Genomic DNA, 23,277 nt, shown 5'->3' on the forward strand with positions numbered 1-23,277 from the left:
TGCTCAGTTACATTCGTACATTTTTGTTTGCTACATCAGTCAACCCTGCCCTGGCTCCCCACCCACACCCTGATTGCTAGCTGTTAAGTAGCTCCGTGCTACCCACCTGTGAACCGCAGCGGCACACACGCTGGAGGAGGAAGCGTAGACGTTCGTGCCATACACGTGGTACTTGGGGTCTTGGCATCCTGCCGGGCATTTCACAATGAACTCGGGGTTGATGATCTTCCCAGCTTTGACATCACAGTTGATCTGAGGCACCGCTGAGAATATAAAATAGGTCAAAATGACACCCTGTGCTATCAGCTTATATGGGGTGACTCTGTCCGGTCATAACTATTCATTTAGTTAATCACGAAGAGCCAGAGCCTGGGCTGACCCTAGGTCCCCTCCATGTAATGAAAGCAAAGATGTAATTAGGACAGCCTTCAGACCAGACACACAACAAACACCATCCGTTGCATTTAACTGCCGAGAGCAAAAGCAAAAGGCTCATTCCTGTGTTTATCTGGGCAATCAATTAATTGAAGAGAACTCTGGGAAAAGACCTGTTCCAGTGACCAGAAATATCACCTGGAGCCCTGGCTGGGGCGCCCTGGTGTTTCCAGTGCTCTGGAGCTCGCCCCGGGAAAGAGAAAACTCGCAGACAACCTCCCCGGAGAAGGAGTGCTTCTCCCCAGAGAAGGAGAGCTGCTCCAGGAAAGGCAGACAAGGATGCAGGGGCCTCGGGCTCTGCACTGGCCGGGCCAGGCTGGCTGCGGCAGAGGCCCCCGGGCTGGAGCCCCTGGGAGGCCTGGGACAGGCCAGGCCAGGCCAGCGGGAGGAGGCTGAGTGTGTCCCATGGGGGTGTGGGATGAGATGGCAGGTTTTGGGACAGGGGCAATAGACAATGGAAGTGATCTCTTTGTCTTGGTCTAGGCCAGTGGTCGGCAAACTCATTAGTCCACAGAGCCAAATATCAACAGTACGACGATTGAAATTTCTTTTGAGAGCCAAATTTTTAAAACTTAAACTATATAGGTAGGTACATTGTTATTAACTTAATTGGGGTGCTCCTAAGGCTTAGGAAGAGCCACACTCAAGGGGCCAAAGAGCCGCATGTGGCTCATGAGCCTCAGTTTGCCGACCACGGGGCTAGGCAGTGGTTCTCAACCTTCCTAATGCCGCGACCCTTTAATACAGTTCCTCATGTTGTGGTGACCCCCAACCATAAAATTATTTTCGTTGCTACTTCATAACTGTAATTTTGCTGCTGTTATGAATTGTAATGTAAATATCTGATATGCGGGATGTATTTTCATTGTTCGCAACCCACAGGTTGAGAACCGCTGGTCTAGAGGCTGGGTCTGAGGTCCGTGGTCAAGAGGGGATCTTTCCTCATCTGCCTCCACACTTGGTGGAAAGCTGGGAGCTCCCTGCTGAGCACCCAGGAGAAGCTCGTTCATCCTTCCCTCCCCCCCTTTTTGGCTGTGACTGTAATTGCCAGGCTAGTGCTGTCCAGTGGAGTAGGCAAGTCTTCGGAGCTGAAAGCTTGCTAGGGGTGCGGCAGGGAGAGGCTCTAATGGCAGGACCTACAAGGAAGTGCGGCTGCATCTTCCCTGAAAAAATTTCCCTCTAAAACTCTGCGGGAAAAGGTCTTCTAGATGACACTACCTGATGCCCTTCGAGCTGGGAATGTTTCCCGCTCTGGGCCCATTCTTCAGAGGAGACTCTGAAACGTGAGCACAGTTCAAGGAGTAAGCAGGCTCAGGGGCGTCTGGAAACTACCAGATGAAGGGATGGCTGGCAGACATGGGCTGTTTGGCCCTAAGAAGGAGAGAATTTGGAGGCAAGTGACAGCTGTCTCCACAAGGAGGACTATTGTGTGCTGACACCAGAGGGCAGAGTTCGAATTAAAGGGTAGACAAGAGTGGCCAGGAACAACTTGCCTGGTAATAGAGTTTGCCCTTGAGGAGTGGGCCGCCCCATGAGCAGTGAATGGGCTCAAGTGTGCAAGGAGGGACTGGACAGTCGAGGCGGGGATTTCCACAGTTGGCGAGAGGTAGAACGAAAGCCCCACCCAGTGCCAGGGGTCTGTGATTACATACATGTACACGGGTCAGGATCTCTGCCAGGCCACCCACCCTCTAACTGGGTTCCTGAGATGGTCTCAGAGCTGCTAATGGCTTCCAGCTGTAGTCAGAGCGCACACTGGTTTCCTTAACCCTTACCTACCCGAGTGGGGCAGAGCGGCACCTCACTCAGACTGGAGAGAACTGGGTGGTAGGACGCCTACTCTTTCCTTAAACACCCCTCCCTGACAGTCAGGGCTGGGCCAGTAGGGGAGCCCTGCTCCTGGGAGCGCAGGGGCTGAGTTTGATCACAGGCTAAAACAATTTGTGGTCTACGTTAAGGAGAGGAGCACTGTGCTTAAAACAGTTTTGTGGTTTCATTCTTCCCGCCACAGGTTGCCTCCTCTCCGAAGTTATTTTCTTTTTATCTTTCATTCTTTTAAACCCTGATACTCAAGGCTGCATTTACTATTTTGAGTATTTTTTTTTAAAGGCAATTTGGGAGCTGACGATGCCAGTGTAGTCTCTCCTTAAACTGGTTCGCTGTTTGATCCCTGGGTGTAGCTCGGTGCATTCAGTTCTCCTTCTGTCTGCAGATCACATCCCCACTCCCAAATGCACCTCCTCCCTTAGAAAGTAAAGGAAACCATTCCTTCTTGGTTCATGTGACAAGCTCTATGAACTGGGGTTCAATTTGGATGTAACTTTGGCTCTCTAAGATTTTGTATCTTCTGGCAGGCCAACCCAAATCTTCGGAAGTGGAGTAAATGGGCTCCATCTAGATTCTTACTGTATGAGTTCTACATGATGACTAAACCTATTGAGAGACTTCTGGCTGCACTGAGCACATGCGTGGGATGTCTCATGAAATAGTTGGTTTAAAAAGATAAGGGGGAAAATGTTCCATGGGAATATTTTGCTTCCTGCTCATCAAATTCTCTACCCCTTCCTTTAAGGCAGTGGTTCTCAACCTTGGCTGCACATTAGAATCACCTGGGAATCTTTTTAAAATCCTGATTTCTGGGCCTCATCCTCCGGAAGTTCTGTTTCTTTGTTATGGGGTGGGGCCACAACATTAGTAACAAAGAAACAGAATTTCTGGAGGATGAGGCCCAGAAATCAGGATTTTACAAAGATTCCCAGGTGATTCTAATGTGCAGCCAAGGTTGAGAACCACTGCTTTAAGGGGCATTGTTTTTTTTCTTTGGTCTTGTTTGCACATAGACCTGAGAAGTACCTTAAATAAGATCTGCTTTATCTGCACCCAACTGGGTTAGCAAAACTGGTGGATCAGCTCATCCCAAAGGGAGGAAAAACAAAACCAAGCACCCAGGTTTATGCACTTTGGAAATACAAAGTGCAATGGTAAAGTGTAGCTAAAGGTCGAATATCTGTTAGGTGTGTATAGAAAACCAAGCTGGAGAGAGGGAGCTAATTAAAAATGTCAGATTATTGTCCAAATCACTGGGAACGATAATGTCTAACTCCAGCTGGGGAGAAGCAGCCATTTGCCCCTTTTGGCAGCTCGTGCTGGAGTCTATGGAAGCCATGGTTTACCTCTTGACAGTCTCCTCACAGTTATTTGTGAAATTTGTTGTCCCATAACCTTCCAAGCATTTTCCCTTTTTCTACTTTAGGCCGTATGAAATGATTTATCTTTGCATTCCATCTTATAGCTTAGGTTTCCCTTGTTTCTTTCTCTTTTGTTGCTTAGGTTCACTTTTATATCTCCCTTCCCTTCTCTGGGTTTTAGCTCAAAAATGCAGAAATAAGCCTCGTTAAGAGGACAAGTCAAAATTAAGGCAGCTCAAGAAGTCTCATTCCCAGGTCTGAAGGGACAGGAAGATATTTGACAAATGTCAAAACAGAGAACCGGGTGCTGGGGATGCTGTGTCCCTGCTGCTCACCTCAGGTGAGAACTTATGCAGAAGCCACAGAAAGGTTTCCTCCCAGGAGCATTTGGAAACAACAAGAATTGAGACTCTCCCATCCTTCCTGAGCGGATGGTTGCTGGTGGGAGTGAGGGAACCTGGGCTAAAGTCACAGAGGTCCTTGGGGAGCCCAGAATTGCTTCACTGGGGCCTTTGCACGGACCTGTTCCTTGGCCACCTGCTCTGCTTCTCTCTCATAGGATTCCTTTAGGTTACCTTGACCTCTCAAGGTCACGGTCACTTTCATGACAGAGCTCACATTGGAGCATCTCAGAATTTGCCAAGGATCCCTGCCCAGTGGTTCTTGACACCAGCTTCAGGGAAAAGAGAAGAAGCACTTGCAACCCAGATGGTTAGAACTGTGGGATAGCCTTTAGATTGCTACTCATTGAGATAATGTGTCTGTCGTATTGATCTCCAAGAGTTCCTGGGAAAAACAGGTATTGCCTGAGCCACTATTTTCATGCAACATTGGGATCTTAAAGGTGGAACTGCAAATGTTTCTGTTCTGCATTGAGTCTCCTGCCGGGTCTAGTAACAGAGGCATTATTGAGGGATGTCACATGCAATCAGCCAGGGATGTAGCAAGCCAAATCAGACTGTGTGCGCTACTTCTTATTTTGCCATTCATCTTTTCAATGATCCTAGGCAAGCCCATTGCTTCTGGAAAACACATTTCCTAACCAATTTGAGAAGGCCATTGTAAGTTTGCCTCCTGGATGTCAATGAGGAGGAATTATTATAACATAAAAGCCCTTATGCATAAACAGTTTTGATAGTAAATGGTTCTGTTGGACTGTGGTATTCAAATAGAGTAAAACCCCATTTTAAGAGATTTATGCAAAAAGTTAGCTTAACAAAATAAAAATGACCATTAAGTAAAATTGGAAAATGCATGCACTTTTCTCCTTGATCCTGAGCTTCAGTGGCCAGATCGTGTTAATTCTTCCTTTCTACTGACTTATGTCGTAAAGCATTTTTCCTCATTTTTCTTAAGCAGCCTCTGATCACTTTTGATTCAAACAAATTTGGACCTTTGGTCAATAGCTTTTTGCTGCCTTGAGGAAAAATTCCAGAATCCTTCAGGCCTTTCCACAGTCCCCTCCATGGAATGTGCCACTACTGTCCCTGTAGTTTTCCGAAGCAGACTTGGTTTGTGCATTTCTCACACCTGGAACTCTTTCTCCTTTCATGTGTTTAAATGATACTACATTTCCTGTGTCCCAGTTCCAGTTAATAGTTCACTCATCTACTGGAATATATACTCCATGAGGGCAGGATTTTTGTTTGCTGCCCAACAGAGTGTGTGCTCAGTGATTGATGAAACCAGTCCATTAGCAAGTCCTGCTGTTCCAGATGCGGTATTTCTCTCTACCTCCACCTTGGTCCAAGTCACTGACATTTCCTGTCTCAACTATTAACCCAATAAATAGCCTCCTGTCTTGTCTTCTCCCTTCCATGTTACACATTCTTCGAATCAGTCCTTTCTCCATCGAACAGCCAGTGTGATGCTTTTAACAGCGTAATCAGATTTCATCATTCTCCTGCTTACAACCCCTCATTGGCTTTCTGTTGCCCTCAGGATAATGCCAAAGCTCCTTAAGGTGATCTATAAGGCCTTAAAGGATTTGGTCCCTAATTCTTCTCTACTTAATCTCTTAACACTGTTACTTGATGATGAAAAGGTGTCAGTCCACAAAGGCCTGGAAGAAAACCTTCTGAACAGAAGGAAGAGCCAGGGCAAAACCTCTGATGTGGGAATGGGCTTGGTGGTGAAAGAACATAAATCTTCAGGCTGCACAGTATTCTTTCCAGGAGGAATTTCCTGACAAGCCTACTTGGGACAGAGGCTGAGCTTCCAAGGGCCTGCATGGAGAAGAGTCTACCTGGAAAACAGGCTTGTTAAATGGGCGAGAGAAGGTTGTGTGTAAAATGGTGAAGAAGAGAGCGTGAGGATGTAATGAGGTGCAGGTGGAAGATCTTGTGTTCCACGAGGTGACTCCTCCTTTTGATCCTTAAAAATCTGAAAGGCTCCAAATATGATAAAGTGTTCAATGAAGGGAAGTTTCTTTGAGGAGTTGTTCAAGTAGCTGAGTCACAGGGCAGAGCTGGACAGGAAGGCCATGGGAACACAGGACGGGCGGGCTTGGTAGATAAAACGGAGGAGTGCAGTTCAGGTTCCCCATAAGTCACAGGGAGAGCTCCAGACTTCTAAAAAGGTTATGGAATTGCTATTTACACAGATACAACCTGACATCCGAGGAGCCATGTGGCCAAGCGAATATTGGATGGCACCACTCCAGATGATGAAACTACAGCTTTGGTCAATGATGAGGCTGGTTTTGAACCCAGATGTGTCTGATTCTTATACTGTATCACATTCTCTCCTGAGCCAAGCAAGCCTTTGCCAGGACGATGTGCAGCATGGGGGTGGGGGTGGGGTGCGGTTAAAGAAATATTTTCCCTTGGTCATTAAAGGTTTCTCAAGAATAATATATATATATATATGCAATAGTTTGGGGAAAACAGGGCACGTGATGGAAGTAGCTGATAAAGACAAACCTGGTGAAGCGCACTTGCCTCAGCAGATAACGCCAAGCCCAGGCTTTAAGCACTTCAAAGTCTGTTCAGATTGGTCCTTCTAACCAGCGTTTGTGCCATGGAAGGATGGCGATGAAGCAGTGATTGGATAACAGAGTTAACTTTTCTGTAGCAACATACCGTTTGGACAGCTGCAGAAGTTTGTGATTAAAAATAACCTACTTTTGGTTTACAAAGACAATCAGACACATTTTTTCACTTGACCCTTTGAGAACCCTGAGAGGCATACTGTCCTCATTTCCAGAGAGGTAAGCTGATTGCTCAGACTCGGGGGCCAATGAAGTGGCAGATCCAGGGTCTGAAATCAGATCCTCTGACTCTAAGCCCGAAGCTTTGCCGTCTCTACCTGGCTGCCTCTTCTATAAGTGAAGAGAAGGAGTTAAACTGCTGCTTCCCTACTCTGATGCCACAGGGCTTTTCTGACTGAAGGTCACTGACAACCAGGTTTATGTTCTTTCACCACCAAGCCCATTCCCACATCAGAGGTTTTGCCCTGGCTCTTCCTTCTGTTCAGAAGGTTTTCTTCCAGGCCTTTGTGGACTGACACCTTTTCATCATCAAGTAACAGTGACAGAAGATTAAGTGAATGCAGGATATGTCTTGTAAATAGGTTGTGTGGATGAGTGTTTGTGTGCGTGTGTTTTTTTTTGTGTGTGTGTATTTCCATCTGTGCATTTATCCCAAATACCTGCAAGGCAACTCTTCTAGTGTAATTTTCCTTAAATTGGTTTCCTGTTATTTCTGAGAATTGCTATGGTAGAATTTACATAACTAAACATCTTTAACACTGAGAGAGTTCACCTCCCTTCTCACCCACACATCAGAAGAGGCTAGAGCCCTAACTGGTTTTGCTCAGTGAATAGAGTGTTGGTCTGGGGACTGAAGGGTCCCAGGTTTGATTCTAGTCAAAGGCAAATGCCTGGGTATTGGGCTCAATCCACAGTAAGGGGTGTGCAGGAGGCAGCCAATCAATGATTCTCTCTCATCATTGATGTTTTTTTCTCTTCCTCTCTGAAATCAATGAAAGAAGAAGAAGAAGAAGAGGGCAAAAAAGCTAATCCTCTTCTGTTTTCATGGTCTGAGAGAGGGCACATGCACCAATCTGTAGGGAGAGCACACTGGTGTTGGCACCAGTTGTCTAAGGAGCAGGCAGACACTGCGGGTTACTTACAAGTTGCTACAGCTAACAATATGGGAACCTACTCAAGAAGCCAAATGCATGTTATACCAAAATCCCATAACCTCAGAGTTGTATCTCTCTTCATCAGTATCCAATACACGAAATAACCAAATCCCAGAACAATGGCCTTTCCATGCCTGAGGCAGTACCTCTGGGAATCATCTATTCTTTCAAGGTTGATTGGGAAAATCTTTCCCTGCCTTACAAGGTATTAAGGTTAACTTATTGGAGAGAACTATGTGAATTAAACGTTGTACATTTCACTCCAGGGTAAGACTATTTCAATAGACTTCAAATATAATAAAAGTATTTCAGAATGTAGCCTCACTGCCCGTGGAGAAGAGCTTGCTTTTGTTTATCTTGCTGATTGTTGTGTTCATCATCTAGATTTTCTGCTCGGAAAACTCTCAGTCCCCACCCCCTAACATGTGGCTTATCACATCACCATATTTTCTAAATCAAATCAAGTGTGACTGACTCCAAACTGCCAATTGTCAGGGGCGAAAAAATGGGGAAGAACAAAGCTTCTCAGACTGGCATTGCCATGTCTGAGCCCACCTTCCAGCCGCATCTCCCATGACACCCCGACCCTTAAACAAAACCACTTCACTCACTGTTTCCCCAGGAAACTTCTACGTGCTTCCCATGGTATCTGGGCATAGTCCACCTAGAGAGCCCTGCCATCTACCTCTGCCTGTAAAATTCTTCTTCTTTTTCATGTCCTTCCTTGGACACTCTTTCATAAAACTAGTATGAATCCTGTTGTAGTTTATAGTGGTTTATTGTTGTTCATTTGTCTATCTAGCCAGCAAATACCTAATGAGCAATAAGCATATCTGCATGGTGCTTTTGGTTTGGTTAGGAAGACAGACTGTAAAAGAGATCTTACAATAATCCATGGTAAGTATATAGTAGAGGAAGTGTAGCACACACAGGAGCCATCTAAACTAGTTCTATATGTGTGTGTTGGCATTTGGAGTTGGGTCCAGGAAGGCTTTCCTTTGCATACATTTATTTTATCTTCTACAAGGTTGGATGCCCACTGAAGTCAGAGATGGACGGAGTTAATAACCACAGCTCTCACCTGTGTAACACTAGCTCATCTGAACCCGTTTTGGACCAAGGCCATTGCATCTGGACTCTTCCAGGGCTTCCTTACAAGTAGAAAAGCCATTGAGGAGATTTCACAACTTAATAGATTTTCCCCTCTCTAGCACAGACACTGCAATGCAGGGATGTTCTGGAGTCAGTGGTTGGCATAATTTACGTGGAAATGTTCGATGGGTTTATTACAGTATGTGCTGAGAGGCTCTGACTTGCGTAGAACATTTTCTGAATGTGTAATCTACACTTAACTGAAGTTCATTCTTAAAATCTGTAAGGTGTCATGACTGCCTTAGGAGCGGAGTGCCAGGAACACGCCGACACCCTTCAGTCGGTATTGGTAGCCTTCAGCAATCAAGAGAAATGCAGCCACATTTTGGTCATTTGTTCCAGACTGCTGGGGTGGGTTGTGCTGACTGAATCCACCATGGAGCTGCCCCTGGGGAAGGTCAGATCTATGGCTCCATTGCATCAGGAAAACGAGAGCCTTGGAAAGTCACCTCTGAAAACAAACTTGATAAAACTCATTCCGTTCAGTGAGGTAAACTTTCCCATGGACTATCCAACAGGTTAATTTATGAAGACATTAATTTATGCTTATTCTTATTCCCCCTCCCCCCTTTATTATTCTAAGACGGTAGGCAGGCTTTCATGATCTCAGGGACCTCCCTGACGGTTCTAGATTGCATAAGGCATCCAGGGGCTGGGGCAGGGAAGGAGGAAGTCCTATAGTGTTGGAATTTGACTTTTTTTCGCCCTGACAATTGGCAGTTTGGAGTCAGTCACACTTGGTTTGATTTAGAAAATACGGTGATGTGATAAGCCACATGCGATGGAGTAAAACCGTACCCAATACAACTGTGTATGTGAAAACGAAACATTAGCTTGGAATGAATGGTCATATACCACTGGGAGTAGAGCTGTAAGAAGGCATCCCTTTTTTCATCTTTGCTTTTTCCTTTTTAAAACCCCCATGCCGGATTATTTTCAACATATACTACCTTCTGGGTCCAAAGGGCCCCCACTGGGGCCATGAGAAGAGCAAATAATGGAAAGAAGGAAAAGGTGATGACAAGAAAATAAAGAAATAGGGAGGAGAGAAAGAGACAATTACCTAAAACAACAGTGATCCTATGAGTAGACAGAATAGATACACTGGTAAGGCATATGGTCTCAGGCCAAGCCAAGGGAAGAAACTCATCCTGGTTCCTCGCTCTTCCATTATCCCCGCGTCTCTTCTGCTTTATTTCCTATTCAGTTAGCCCTCGGTCATCCAACACCTTCATCTGCCTCCAGGCAGCAGACATTTCATTCCTTCGTCCTGGCTCACTGGGAGGAGGCCTTGGGGAAAGTGTCTAGGGTTGAGCCTCACATGGACCTGAGTTTCAAATCTGGCTCTGCCAGCTGGCTGGACCATATCTTGGACAGCAGATCCTCAAGAGCTGAGAGCAGTGCCACATGTGTAGCAAGGGTCAGTAAATTACCCACTGTCCCAAGCCCTCAGATTGCCTCCTGCTTGTTATGTTACCTCCAGTCTCATGGGTCGTGAGGACTTCTAGTCTGGAACAAATGCTGGTGAAAATCGAGGCTGGCTAGAAGAGGTCAGAGGACACTGAAGAGAACCTGTCCACACCCCCTGATCTTAGTTCTCTCTCTAGTCCACCAGTTCTCAAATTTCAGTGGGCGTTGGAGAGCTTGTTAAAACAGATTGCTGCCCTCCTTCTTCCCCCTAGAGCAGTGGTTCTCAACCTTCCTAATGCCGCGACCCTTTAATACAGTTCCCCATGTTGTGGTGACCCCCAATTTCATTGTTACAAATTGAACATAATTAAAGCATAGTGATTCATCACAAAAACAACATGTAATTATATATGTGTTTTCCGATGGTCTTAGGCAACCCCTATGAAAGGGTCTTTTGACCCCCCAAGGGGTCGCGACCCACAGGTTGAGAACCGCTGTGTTAGAATGTTTGGATTCAGGGGTCTGGGGTAGGTGGGGCAGAAGGTCCCAAGCTATGCTGATGCTGCTGGTCCAGGAACACCCTCTGAGAACCACTGACCTCGTCCGTTTCACACTGAAGCCAAAGTGATTTGTTTAAATCCCTGCTTTTATGATGTTGCTTTTCTGCTCAAAACCCATTAGTAGCTCCTTGTAAGATATATTTTGAAGTGTCAACTGTAAGAGAAAAATGATCCGTAAACATTCCCTCCAGAAGGAGTCAGAGGTGTCTAGGTTTACCAGAGACAACTGCGAGGTGTGCATATCTCTCAAGGAGATAAGAGAAACTGTAATTGCTCTGTTTTCCACTTTACTGTATAAATTTGTGTGACCTTCTTGGTAGACACTTTCATTCCTCCTGCGTGTAAATCTGAAATGCTTACTCACTAATACATTGTATTCTCTTTCTTTTCTCTTTATGTGTTGGTACGAAGGGCTTGTTGTTGTTGCCAAGATTGTTTTACTTCTCTAACACAACCCTGTCCACTTTACTCTTCACTGAACCACTGTGCCAACCTAGGCTGATGCAATTAGATTATTGCACCCCCTCAACCCCTCCCCCCCCGCCCCCAGAATCTGGGATTAACTGAGAGACATGGTCTGCAGAGAGAGAGAGAGGGGGGGGGCGCAAACAGTGAGGCAGATACACAGAGAGAAGCAGAGGTGCCAATTCCTGAGGGCTTTACATCTGGGTGACAGTCCCAGTGAGTTCCAGCTGTTGTTCCCTGCCTTGGATTCTGCAAGCTACCCCACGTCCTGCCCAAATCCCCTTTATTGCTTAAGCAAATTGGCCTTGGACTTCTGCTAATTCCATCCGAAATAACCTTCCCTGAGATACTCGCCGTTGCCTTCATGATGAAGTCCAGATTCCTGGACACAGTAACAAAGATCTGCAGGATCTGGTGCCTGCTTACCCCTCCATCTCTTATCTGAACACACTTACCTCCTACTCTATATTTCAGTCATACTTAGCTACTTTTTTCTTTTTTAAAGCTCTTTCTACTCTTCAGGATTTGAGCATGCTGTTTTCTCCCCTCTTGTAACCCTCTTTTCTCCTTATTGTCTGGCCAGTTTCTATTTGGCCTTCCCAGATACACAGCTGCTTCTCCAGAGTCTCAGAGCGCCTTTAACAGTCCGAGCACTTACATAAGACAACATAATTGCCTGTTGACTTGTCTTTCTTCCTCCCTCGATTTTGAGCTCTCTTAGAGCAAAGACTGAGTCTCCATTGCTGTCCTCTAAACACAATACCTGGAACTTGGCTGGCACCTGATAATGCTTGTCAAATGAGTGACCGATGTGCCTGTGCTCCTGTGTCATCAGTCACTTACCCAGTGGCAGATTGACAACATTGAGTAGGAAAAAATGAAAATTACTTTGGCCCCAAGCTATAGACTATAATTTGGTCCTACTCCTGAGGTGAAGAATCAGATATCACCATGGTTTGGGAATATCCCATTACCTTCATTGTATCCCCACCCCCCACCTTTATTTAATGATTGTGCCAGAGTTTCTAGTTAGAGAAAAGGGCCTCATGCACTTATTGATTCAAATGTTCTGCATTTGAATCGCTGAGGAGATTTTGAGACTAAGGGTAGAATTCAGCATATCAGAAATTCAATCCATCTGAGATCTCTCGAAGAGGTTTGCCCTTGGGTCACTTAGCACAGACTTTCTTAGTCACTGAAAACTGTTGTCATGGTAATCATGGAACCTTTCATGATTCTGTATACGAGTTAATGAAGATACTGGAAACGGCCCAAAGGAATTTATACTTGGGTGTGCATTTGTCTCCATATTAACCCAATCATTGTTTTGAACACACATCTGCCCTTGGGCCGATTCTCTTGGCTCTGGGTCCTGACAGGAATAAATAAACAACAGATTCCTTTTTAGTGTTTCAGGCGAGGAGGCTGTGGATGGCTGCCCTTCTGGTCTCATTTCAACAGGAAATCCCACATGGAGGTTATAAAGGAGCCGAAGAAAAAAAAGATGGTGTGTGAAGCAAATCTCTTTCTTTTATTTCAAATTATTAATGTTGCTGATTTCAAGGCACCAAAATGTAATGCCTGCGAAGACATTTCAGTTGTGGAGAGCCCAGAGCATTGATTATATCCCAAGCCTTTCTTCTATGGTCCTTTCTACATAAACCTTAACCCGAGCCTCCATCAGGCCCACAGATCTCGCTCCAGTTTCCTCACAACGTTTGGGTGTGAGACTTCCCATCTGTGTCCTGTCCTGCTACTTATTTCCCAACATCCATTCTCCTGGTAGTGTGGGTGTTTGACATCAAGACATTACCCATCCTCCCTTACTGATGGCCGAGGGTCTTTAAGTAGAAGTGGCATTTTGACTTTTTGGACTCCTCTTTAATGGGAGTGAGTATGTTCCCTTCTTCCTCCCTTCTCACTGGCTGAAATGTGAATGATGGATGGAGCTGGGTTAGACAGTGAAATACAGAAAAAGAAAAAAAAAAACACCTTCCAAATGATCTTAAGAAAAATGTAACAACCCTCCTCATGGAGACACAAGCCTTATGTCAATGAGGAATTACAGTTTTACTTACTGAATTTAGGCCTTTTAATCTTCTTGGCCATTTCTTTATTTGAATGTATTCCAGTCACCAGCAAAACTACATGAAGAAAACACAAAATAACTAATCAATATTATTTCACCTAAACACTTTCTCTCTTTTGATCCTGATATTTACTTGGGTCGCATATTAAAATATTCTCGTTAGTTAAACTAATTTCTCCTTATATTAAGGTGAGGAAATAAGAATATCTATTTTACACTTGGCCTCTGTGGAGAAAAGTCTTTCAGAAATACTTTTCAGATGCCTAGCCTTTGCTCTGTTGTCTTTAAATTTCAACACACCAGTCCTACCATCTCCATTTGGCAAAGGAGGGAACATGGTTTGCTTGGTCCCAGGAATGGGAGTTTCCAAATGGCCAGAGAATGGCATGCTGGTGTGTGTGTGTGTGTGTGTGTGTGTGTGTGTGTGTGTGCGTGTGTGTGCGTGTGTGCGCGCAAGTGCCACAGAGGGAGGGGTGAATGGAGGGAGTATGTAAAAAGCCCCAGAGGAGGGCTGTCTGGGAAAGGAAGACAAGGAAAAGGGGTAGAGAGAGGCTACAAGATCTGAGGTGTGACCTGAGTGTCCCCAGGTGGTCCCTCCAGCAGTACCGGGGTTCTACACCCCCCACGAAGGCCACCTGCAGATGGTTGAGCCTCCTCAGAAACAGGAGCAGAGCTGCAGGCAGCATTTGGATGCTGCTCTCCTTCGGGAAGTGTAACGGTGGGGACGAAGGGGGACCTCTTTATCTTTTTAAATTTAAAGTCACATTACCAGTATGAGCCTCGTGTTTTTTTAAAATAACATTGACCGATTTTTTTCTTATTACCAAAAGAATACATAGGTTCCTTGCAGGAAAATGTAAAAAACACAAAAAGCAGTACAGAAAACATGGATGAACAAAAAAGTATATTTTCAGTCTTTTTCTATATGTTATATGTATTCATATAGGTACTTTTAAACAAATATTTGATCATTGTCATACTGTTCCCAGTGGTTTAGAACGTATGTCTACTAAGGATATATGCAGACTTTTTTGTCATTAAATGTTACTGTTAACATAATTTTAACTGCCTGTAAATATATGTACTGGTGCTCTCCCTCCCCCTCTCCTTCCCCCACAGGAACTTATCCCCTAACCTCTAAGGGTCCCCAGGAGACTTGCAATCAGGGAAGCAATGAGCAGTGGCAGCTCATCCTGGGCGAACCCCCTGAACCTGTCTCCAAGGCCCCCTTTTCTCTGACTTCCCAGTGAGCCAAAGCAGCCCCGCCTAAGAATATTTTTGCTGCAGTCAATAAATTCTTGCTTGCTTTTCTACAAAAAAATGTGTGTGTATATATGTATATATTATATATATATGTGTGTGTATATATATACTGTATGCATATATCATAATTTAGCCAATTTACAATTTAACATGAGTAGCTCCATCTTTGCACTGATCCATTATCATTTCCTTAAAATAAACCTCCAAATAGGATTTCTTACCTGAAAGCTATGCCTTCTTAAGATATTGATTTATATTGTGACTTTTTTTCATTGGCAAAATTCTCACTTCTCTGTACCTATACTAATTCTACCAGTAATGTTTTTCTTTTCAAAGGGTCAGTCAGTTCTCTGTTCTTCTTTCCTCTCTAGGCATTCTTTCACTCCAAGGTAGTGCTGCTTTAACTTACCTCCCTTTTAGCCACTTTTCTGAGAAACCCGCTTTCTGGACAGGGTTGGGACTCTGAGGTGAACACTGAGGCAATAGACTAATCAAAACAGGCATTTTCCTTTCTAGTTTTTATGTTTGTTTTTTCACAGAACACAGAGGCTTGATTTAGGCATAAATGGACTCAGAAATTCTTGAATTGGAAACTGTCTTTAAGGTAAAAGGAGTCAATGTCCCCAAGTTTGTTCTGGGGACTTTATTTATCTTATTCTCTAGCTACTCTGCCAATGATGCAGCCACTGAATTATCCCCAGTTTTGACAACTAGCATTAGCCAAGGCCGGGACAGATGACATACCATGTCCTGTACGAACAGAAACATGAAAGAGAATTCAGTGAGAGCCCAAAGTCTAGCCAAGCAGAATGAAGGCAGACACTCTTAGGTGTTATTTACTTCTGGGGTTTGGGTGTGTGTGAGCATCCTGGAGGTCTCATTTTTTATAGTAGCCTCTGTGTCATTTAACACTGCAAAGACCACATTTTCATTTTATAGACAAAAATAAATAAATAGAATCCTTGAAATTAAAAAACACACACAAGTACTAAATAAATATATAGAAAGTAAATGGCACAAGGTAAGTTGATGGAATAAGTGACACAGTAATAAATGTGGGTATCCATTTTTGTGGAAAACCAAATCCTGTCTGGCTTCTGTGTCTGTGGCAAGTGGTGTATATAAGCCCTGGTATCATTAAGACTATAAATATTTCAGTAAGGCCACCTCACCCACATTTGCTCACCCAAGACCCTCCAGGCTGAAAACATGCAGAGCGGGGTTCAGTTTACAGCCCTTTATTAATGCTTAATAAAGTCATTACTCTCAGTGGTTCACAGGGGCCATCCCCTCGTGAGACTTGTTAATTAAAGCTCCCAGAGATCACTTCTCCAGAAGGGCTGGGCAGTAAGGCTGCAAATGTGCTTGTGCCCTGGGGCGAGTCTTCATTCCTCATCAGTAAGACTTCTCCTGCTCTACCGAAAATGCTGCATTGGGTGAGAGAAAAATCAGTTGTGTTCCTTTTCTTAGGAAGCCAGTCAGAGGTGGAGATGGCTGATGCTCACTTCAGAGGACAAAGGGAAATACAGGTGTGAAAGCCAGTCCCTCCTGGGGGAGTAGTTATCTGGCTACTGAGGCCATTCGTGTCTAGAAGCCTTGAGGAAATTATGTCTAGATGCCAAAGTTCTAAGGCAATCATGGCCTTAAAAACATATTCTTGGTCCTAGAATATATATACCTCTAGGGATATAGCCCAAGTTATAATCAGAGATGTAGACAACGATTTATGTAAACAGTGTTCATTACAGCATTATTTCTAGTGGCAATCTGGAAATAATGAGATATTGGAAATGCTCCAACACCAGGAAAATCATAAGATTTATTACAAATGATATGTAGAAGATTAAATGACATGGGACATGCTCAGCTCTCACCTTAAGAGTAATTCTGACAAAATGAGAATATATGTAGAGAGAAGTAACTGGAGCAAATATAACAAATGCTAATAAGGATGTAATTATAATTTCTATCTTACCTGTATTTTTCCCATTTTGTAGTATATTTCTCATATATATTCTATGTCTTATATTGATTATGCTTCTCTTATATTTAGAAAAAGCCAGCATAATTGTTTTTTAATTTGGTCATATTGAAATCATATATATTCACAGTCATGAAAACTGCTTTCTAAAACCATTGACAGAGTTCATGGGAACTTGTGTTCCAGTTTTCCTGTCAGTAATGAGTTATAATCAGAATCCATTTACTTTCAAGGAAAGACATGAAGTGCCAGAACATCTGACCAGTGGTCCCATCAGGAAGCACCTTCTGAACGCTCAGCATAGGTCTGGGACTTTTCAAGAAGTGCCTCATTCTAGCCCATAAACTGCTAGAGCCTTAAAGATACTAACTCAGGGAGTGTTGCCAAGGACCCTCTCCTTGATCAAATGGTAGTCAGACTCCTCTAAGCCCTCTTCTCAACTATGCTTTGACCTTGGGCTTGAGTGTCCATCTTTGTTGGACCTGCATTGCCCAGTTTTAACAGGAATCCTGTTTAGAGAGAACCCCTTCCTCTCCCAGGAAATCTGACCACCCTGGTCTGCCTTTAGCAGGAATCCTGTCAAGTTGCTTCAGCAAGAACCCCCTATTCGTGATGTCTCCTCTTAGTGATTTCCATCCACTGACCCCTGCAACCTCCTCCTCGGTTGTAAACCCCCACTTTCATTGTTGTGTTCGGAACTGAGCCCAGTTCTATACTGTCATTTTCCCCTGATTAAAGTCTGTTTTTACCACTTTAACCACTGTCCAGCTCTGGTTCTCTTTACCACTGTCCACAATGCCTTCCTAAAAACTGACTTAAAAAGCAGATCATTTTAAAGACATTCAAATTTCCCCCATGCTTTAATTTGGGATTACATACTCAATGAAGCATCTAGCATCACATAAATCAGAGCTTCGTAGCAAAGACAGGACACCATGCTCCACAATCATATAAATCACAAAATTATGTTTCAAATCATAAAATATGAATGCTGGGAGGAGCTTTGGAGGTCACCCCTTTATTTTATAGAAAAGAAACCATTGTCAGGGTGTATACTTTGGTTAAAGCTACAGTCTTTGGGGACAGAAGTTGGAACCAGAATGCAGGTTTGCTGGCCACAGCCTTTGCCTCTTCTCTACTTGCTCCTTATAAGTGCAAAGACAAAAAAACAACAAAAAAGGTTGTTTTTAGTAATAAAGTTGCTTTGATATAAGGATGAAGTAAGTTGTGTCAGGATATCATCGTCTTATCTGTTGTGGCTGATTATCAGTGGCTCAGCCGCTGAGGGTCCCTGCTGGGGGCTTATCCATCAGAACATGGGGAGAAACAACTATGCCACGGGGACATTTGTACTATAAATACTGGGAATTTGTGAGGACTCGTCAAGAGTGTCTGTCTGGGCAGGAATCACTTTGCTGACCAAGAGCCCTTGGGAGACCCTTGGGGCATTAGCTTCTGTCTTGGCAAAGGGACTCCTCTCGGACAGTGGTGAATGCCACACACTGACCTAGCGAAGACCAACTGCCCACCAGCACCAGCGCGGCCATTCCCTAGAAACGTGGCAGCAACACGTGACTTTCGTTTTTGGCACTGGCAGCTGTAGGTCAGTGGGCAGTTGGTTAAGCTGGCTCTCCTGCGTGCCTAGCATATGAAAAGATACACCTCATCTGAATTTGGACTTTATTTCTTTCATCTCGCTTTGCCTAGAAAAATAGTGCAATTGATCCATCACTGCTTTGGAGTATGTTGTTTCTTTATTGGCTCATTGAGAGACATTATCCCGTGTGCTGCTGGCTTCTGAAATTCCTGCAGCAGACCTGTGTTGAATACATTGCTGGCAAAGACATGATCAACGTCTCTGATCATAATTTGTCACCCAAAACAAAACGGGCAGGATTGAACTCTGCTACCTTAAAAATCTGGCATCCCTTAGGAGAATAATTTATTTAGCAGTATTTCTTGAGGGCCTACCTATCTGATGTGCTCAGCACTGGAAACGCAACGTGAGCAAGACACAGCTTTTTGGAGAGTCAGACCAATGGCCAGGTGAATGCCACACAGATGTGATGAGGTTCATTATGGGGCATGGAACAGACTTCACCATCTGAGAAAACCAACCCTACCGACACTTTGAGTTTGTACTTCTGGCCTTTTAGAGTCACGAGAGAATAAAACTCTGTAGTTCTAAGCCACCCAGTTTGTGGTATTTTGTTATGGCAGCCCCAGTACACTAGTACAGATTGTTGGAAAGCCTTTCCTGGCAATAGTTTCACAGTGACCCGTCTGACAAGTCCACAGCACAGTGGGGTGGAGATTAGCAGAAGATTACCCTTTGCCTTACTGCTACACCCATCTGCACTCGTCCCCCTTCTGGTTGACCTGCTGATTCCCGAGGGCCTGCCTGAAGTTGCATTCTCTGGTGATAATGGAGGAGTGTAAAGGGTTTCATCTCTAAAGGTATGAGTTGCCAATGGTACAAGTAAGGCCATTGTCAGTGATACAACTTCTTGAGAGATTAATATGGTAAAAGCGCCTCTATGGTCAGAATCTGTAAATATGCTCTACCTGAAATATTTGTTAGTTGCTGAAGAATACATACACAGATATATGTGTATATGTGTGTATGCAATACATAGAGACACTCTAATATAATGGATGTACTTGCTGTACATCAAAATATATTTACACACACACCCTGAATTTGATCTACACTTAGCATTCTCATTTCGACTTCTCTCCAAAAGGTTTATCATAAAGAGATACTCTATGCTGTTTATATGCTTTTCTTGGCAGGATTTCTTTGGACCTTAGGAGAATGTTAACAGTGTATCCAGATACACATATAAAAGTACTTACCAAGGAACATTTCAATAACAGCTGCCTTCATGGTGAGGACAACAATCCCCATAAATCTCCAAGTGGCACCCTGGAGGGGAGGAAACAATAACACCATCACATTTCAGCCAAGAGTTCTGAGCTGGATGCACTGGAGTGTGGGGCAAGGCTGTTCGTGTTGCATTGCCCTCTGGAGTCTGAGGATTTAAGCCGCAAGTTCCTCTAAGAGCTCATGCAGATGGTAGTGGCCAGTGCGCTGGTACCCAGAGAGTCCATTCTCACTTAGAAAACCCGTTCTAGTCACCAGCCTTCTGCCCTTGAAAGATCTGATCTCTGCTTAGAAATAAAGCGGAAATAACTTGACAATTTCAAGAATATGTCCAACCGGTCTTCAAATTAGGACAGAAGCCACACTTTATGGTACTGAGGGAGCAATTTTAGATTACAAATAATTTGTTCATCATTCATTCGATAAATATTAAATTCCTATTATATGGCTAGGTATTGCTAGGTGACAAAAAATGGAATTAAAAAACAACTCTTGCCGAAACCGGTTTAGCTCAGTGGATAGAGCGTCGGCCTGTGGACTGAAAGGTCCCAGGTTCGATTCCGGTCAAGGACATGTACCTGGGTTGCGGGCACATCCCCAGTAGGGGGTGTGCAGGAGGCAGCTGATCGATGTTTCTCTCCCATCGATGTTTCTGACTATCTCTCTCCCTTCCTCTCTGTAAAAAAATCAATAAAATATATTTTTTTAAAAAACCCCAAACAAAAAACAACAACTCTTGCTCTTAAGAGACATAGTTTAATAGAAGTGGGAAAACATCCGTAGTCACATATCACTACAACGTTAGAGTGTGCAGGCCCCATAGGACGATAGGACAGTTTATAGAGCAGTGGCTCTCAAACTTCGCTGCATACTAGTGCCATCCGGGAGTTTTAAAACGCTCAGATGCCCAGGCTGCACCTCAGACCAACTGAATCAGAATCTCTTGGGTGTGGAGTCTAGTCATTAAGCTTTTAACAACCTCCCCAGGTTATTCCAATGTGCAGCCAAGTTTGAGAACCAGTGGTGTAGAGCAAGGCTTCCAAAATCTTTTTAAAAAAAATCTTTATTGTTGAGAGTATTACAGATGTCTCCTCTTTCCCCCATCCATTGCCCCTCTCCACCCAGTGCCCGCCCCACCCCAGGCCTTCACCGCAGGATTGTGTGTGTCCACGGGCAATGCATAGATGCAAATAAGTTCTCTGGTTAATCTCTTCCGGCCCCCTCCCCCTTCCCATCTGAGATTCGTCAGTCTGTTCCATGTCTCTTGGAATGGGAATGTTTTGAGTCTAAACAGGGGTGGGCAAACTTTTTGACTCGAGGGCCACAATGGGTTCTTAAACTGGGACTGGAGGGCCGGAACAAAAGCATGGATGGAGTGTTTGTGTGAACTAATATAAATTCAAAGTAAACATCATTACATAAAAGGGTATGGTCTTTTTTTTTTTTTAGTTTTATTCATTTCAAACGGGCCAGATCCGGCCCGAGGGCCGTAGTTTGCTCACGGCTGGTAGCTTCTTACAACTTCAGTTTCTCTCTTTGCTCAGTCCATTTACTCATACACTTAAAATGTAAATACGCCTTTTGAAATGTGTAAAAAAAATTCAAACTCTCTCTCAATCATTCTAGAGGCTGCGGCTGAGGATAGCCACCAGCCCTGTTAGGCAGTTTCTGAAGGTGGTCCGATGTCACGGAGCGTGGGGTACACAGTGGTAATCTTTTTTAAAAAAATATATTTTATTGATTTTTTTACAGAGAGGAAGGGAGAGGGATAGAGAGTTAGAAACACCAATGAGAGAGAAACATTGATCAGCTGCCTGCTGCACACCCCCCACTGGGGATGTGCCCTCAACCAAGGTACATGCCCTTGACCGGAATTGAACCTGAGACCCTTCAGTCTACAGGCCAATGCTCTATCCACTGAGCCAAACCGGTCAGGGCTACAATGGTAATCTTAATTCCTCATGTGCTCACCACGGTTCTAGCAGAAATGGAACAATGGGGGTTTTCAAAAGAATGTGTTACTGATTCATAATGGTATATGGATTGTGCTGTGAGATGTAATAGAGTCCTGAATGTGAAGTCTGGTGAGGCAAATGAAGCCCGATTGTGAAATAAGAACACACACTACAGCAAGTAGAGTAGCCAGCCAATTTAACTAGATCTATTGTTGCCCAGAGCTAGAAAAGAGCAAGTTGCCAACAACAATGTGGCCTTATGTTTATATGTGGGTTTTTTTGCAGTATTTTTCTCTTAATTTTTTTATTGTGGTAAAATACACAAACATAAAATTTACTATCTTAACCATTTTTAAGTAAACACATTCCTATTGTGCTATCATCACCTCCATCCATCTCCACAACTCTTTTTGTCTTCTAAAACTGAAGCCCTATGCCATTAAACGCTAACTCCCCATTCTCCTGCTCCCCCAGCCCTGGCAACCACCATTCTGCTCTCTGTCTCTACCATTTTAACTACTCTAAGTACCTCATATAAGTGCAGTCATATAGTATTTATCTTTTTGTGACTGGCCTATTTCTAATAGTGTAATATTCTCAAGGTTCATTCATATTGTAATACATGTCAGAAGTTCCTTTTAAAGACTGAATAATATTTCACTGTGTGTATATACCCCATTTTTTAATTTATTCATCAGTTGATCACTCATCAGTCCATGGACACTCAAGCTATGCTATGAACATGGGTGTGCATTGTTCTGTTTGAGGCCCTGTTTTTAATTCTTTCGTGTGCATTCCCAGAGTAGCATTGCTAGATCATATGGTAATTCTGTGTTTATTTTTTGAGGAAACTTCATGTGTTTTCTAGAGTGGCGATACAATTTTACAATCCCACTAACGTTGCACACGGGTTCCGATGTCTCCACATCCTCACCAACACTTGTTATTTTCTGTTTCTTTTGCTAGTATTCATTCTAATGGGTGTGAGGTGGCATCTCATTGTAGTTTTGATTTGCATTTCCCTAATGATTAGTAATGTTGAACATCTTTTCATGTGTTCGTTGGCCATTTGTATTCTTCTTTGGAGAAATGTCAGTTCAGGTACTTTGCCCAGTTTTTAATCATGTTTTGTTGTTGAAGTTTAGTTATCTATACAATCTGGATATTAGTCCCTTATCAGATATATGATTTGTAAATATTCTCTCCCATTCTGTGTTGCCTTTTTACTCTGTTGCTAGTGTCTTTTGATGCAAAATGATTTTTAATTTTTATGATGTCCAATTCATCTATTTTTTATTGTCTATGCCTTTGCGTGTTATATCCAAGAAATTATTGCCAAATCTAATGTTTTGAAGCTTTTGTCCTATGTTTTCTTCTAAGAATTTTGTAATTTTTTGGTTTCATATTTAGATCTTTGATTCATTTGAGTTAATTTTTGTATATGGTGTTGGGCAAGGGTCCAACACTGTTCTTTTGCATGTGGATATCCACTTTGCTCAGCACCATTTGTTGAAGCAACTGTCTTTGCACCTTGTCAAAAATTACGTGGCCATGTACAAGAGGGTTAATTTTTGGCCTCTATTCTATTCCATTTGTTTGTATGTGTGTCTCAATGCCAGTACCACACTATTATGATTACTGTAGCTTTGTAGTCAGTTATAAAAAATCAGGAACAGTCCTTCCGCTCTCCTCTTCTTCAAGATTGCTATGGCTATTGCGGTCCTTTGAGATTCCATATAAATATTTTGAAGG

General features: G+C 43.6%; 1 protein-coding gene across 1 annotated transcript in view; it reads right to left on the minus strand.

The window, feature by feature from the left end:
* Nucleotides 1-23,277, minus strand: part of VIT (vitrin) — a 93,146-nt gene that overhangs the window by 54,692 nt on the left and 15,177 nt on the right. The window contains exons 2-4 of the mRNA XM_006083458.2: nucleotides 19,543-19,612; nucleotides 13,432-13,497; nucleotides 107-263 (exon numbers count right to left, since the gene is read on the minus strand). Coding sequence (XP_006083520.1) covers nucleotides 107-263; nucleotides 13,432-13,497; nucleotides 19,543-19,594 — 275 coding nt within the window. The 5' untranslated portion in view covers nucleotides 19,595-19,612. The remainder of the gene's footprint in view (nucleotides 1-106; nucleotides 264-13,431; nucleotides 13,498-19,542; nucleotides 19,613-23,277) is intronic.

The sequence above is a fragment of the Myotis lucifugus genome, unplaced genomic scaffold, assembly GCF_000147115.1.
Source record: "Myotis lucifugus unplaced genomic scaffold, Myoluc2.0 scaffold_6, whole genome shotgun sequence".
Classification (NCBI taxonomy): domain Eukaryota; kingdom Metazoa; phylum Chordata; class Mammalia; order Chiroptera; family Vespertilionidae; genus Myotis; species Myotis lucifugus.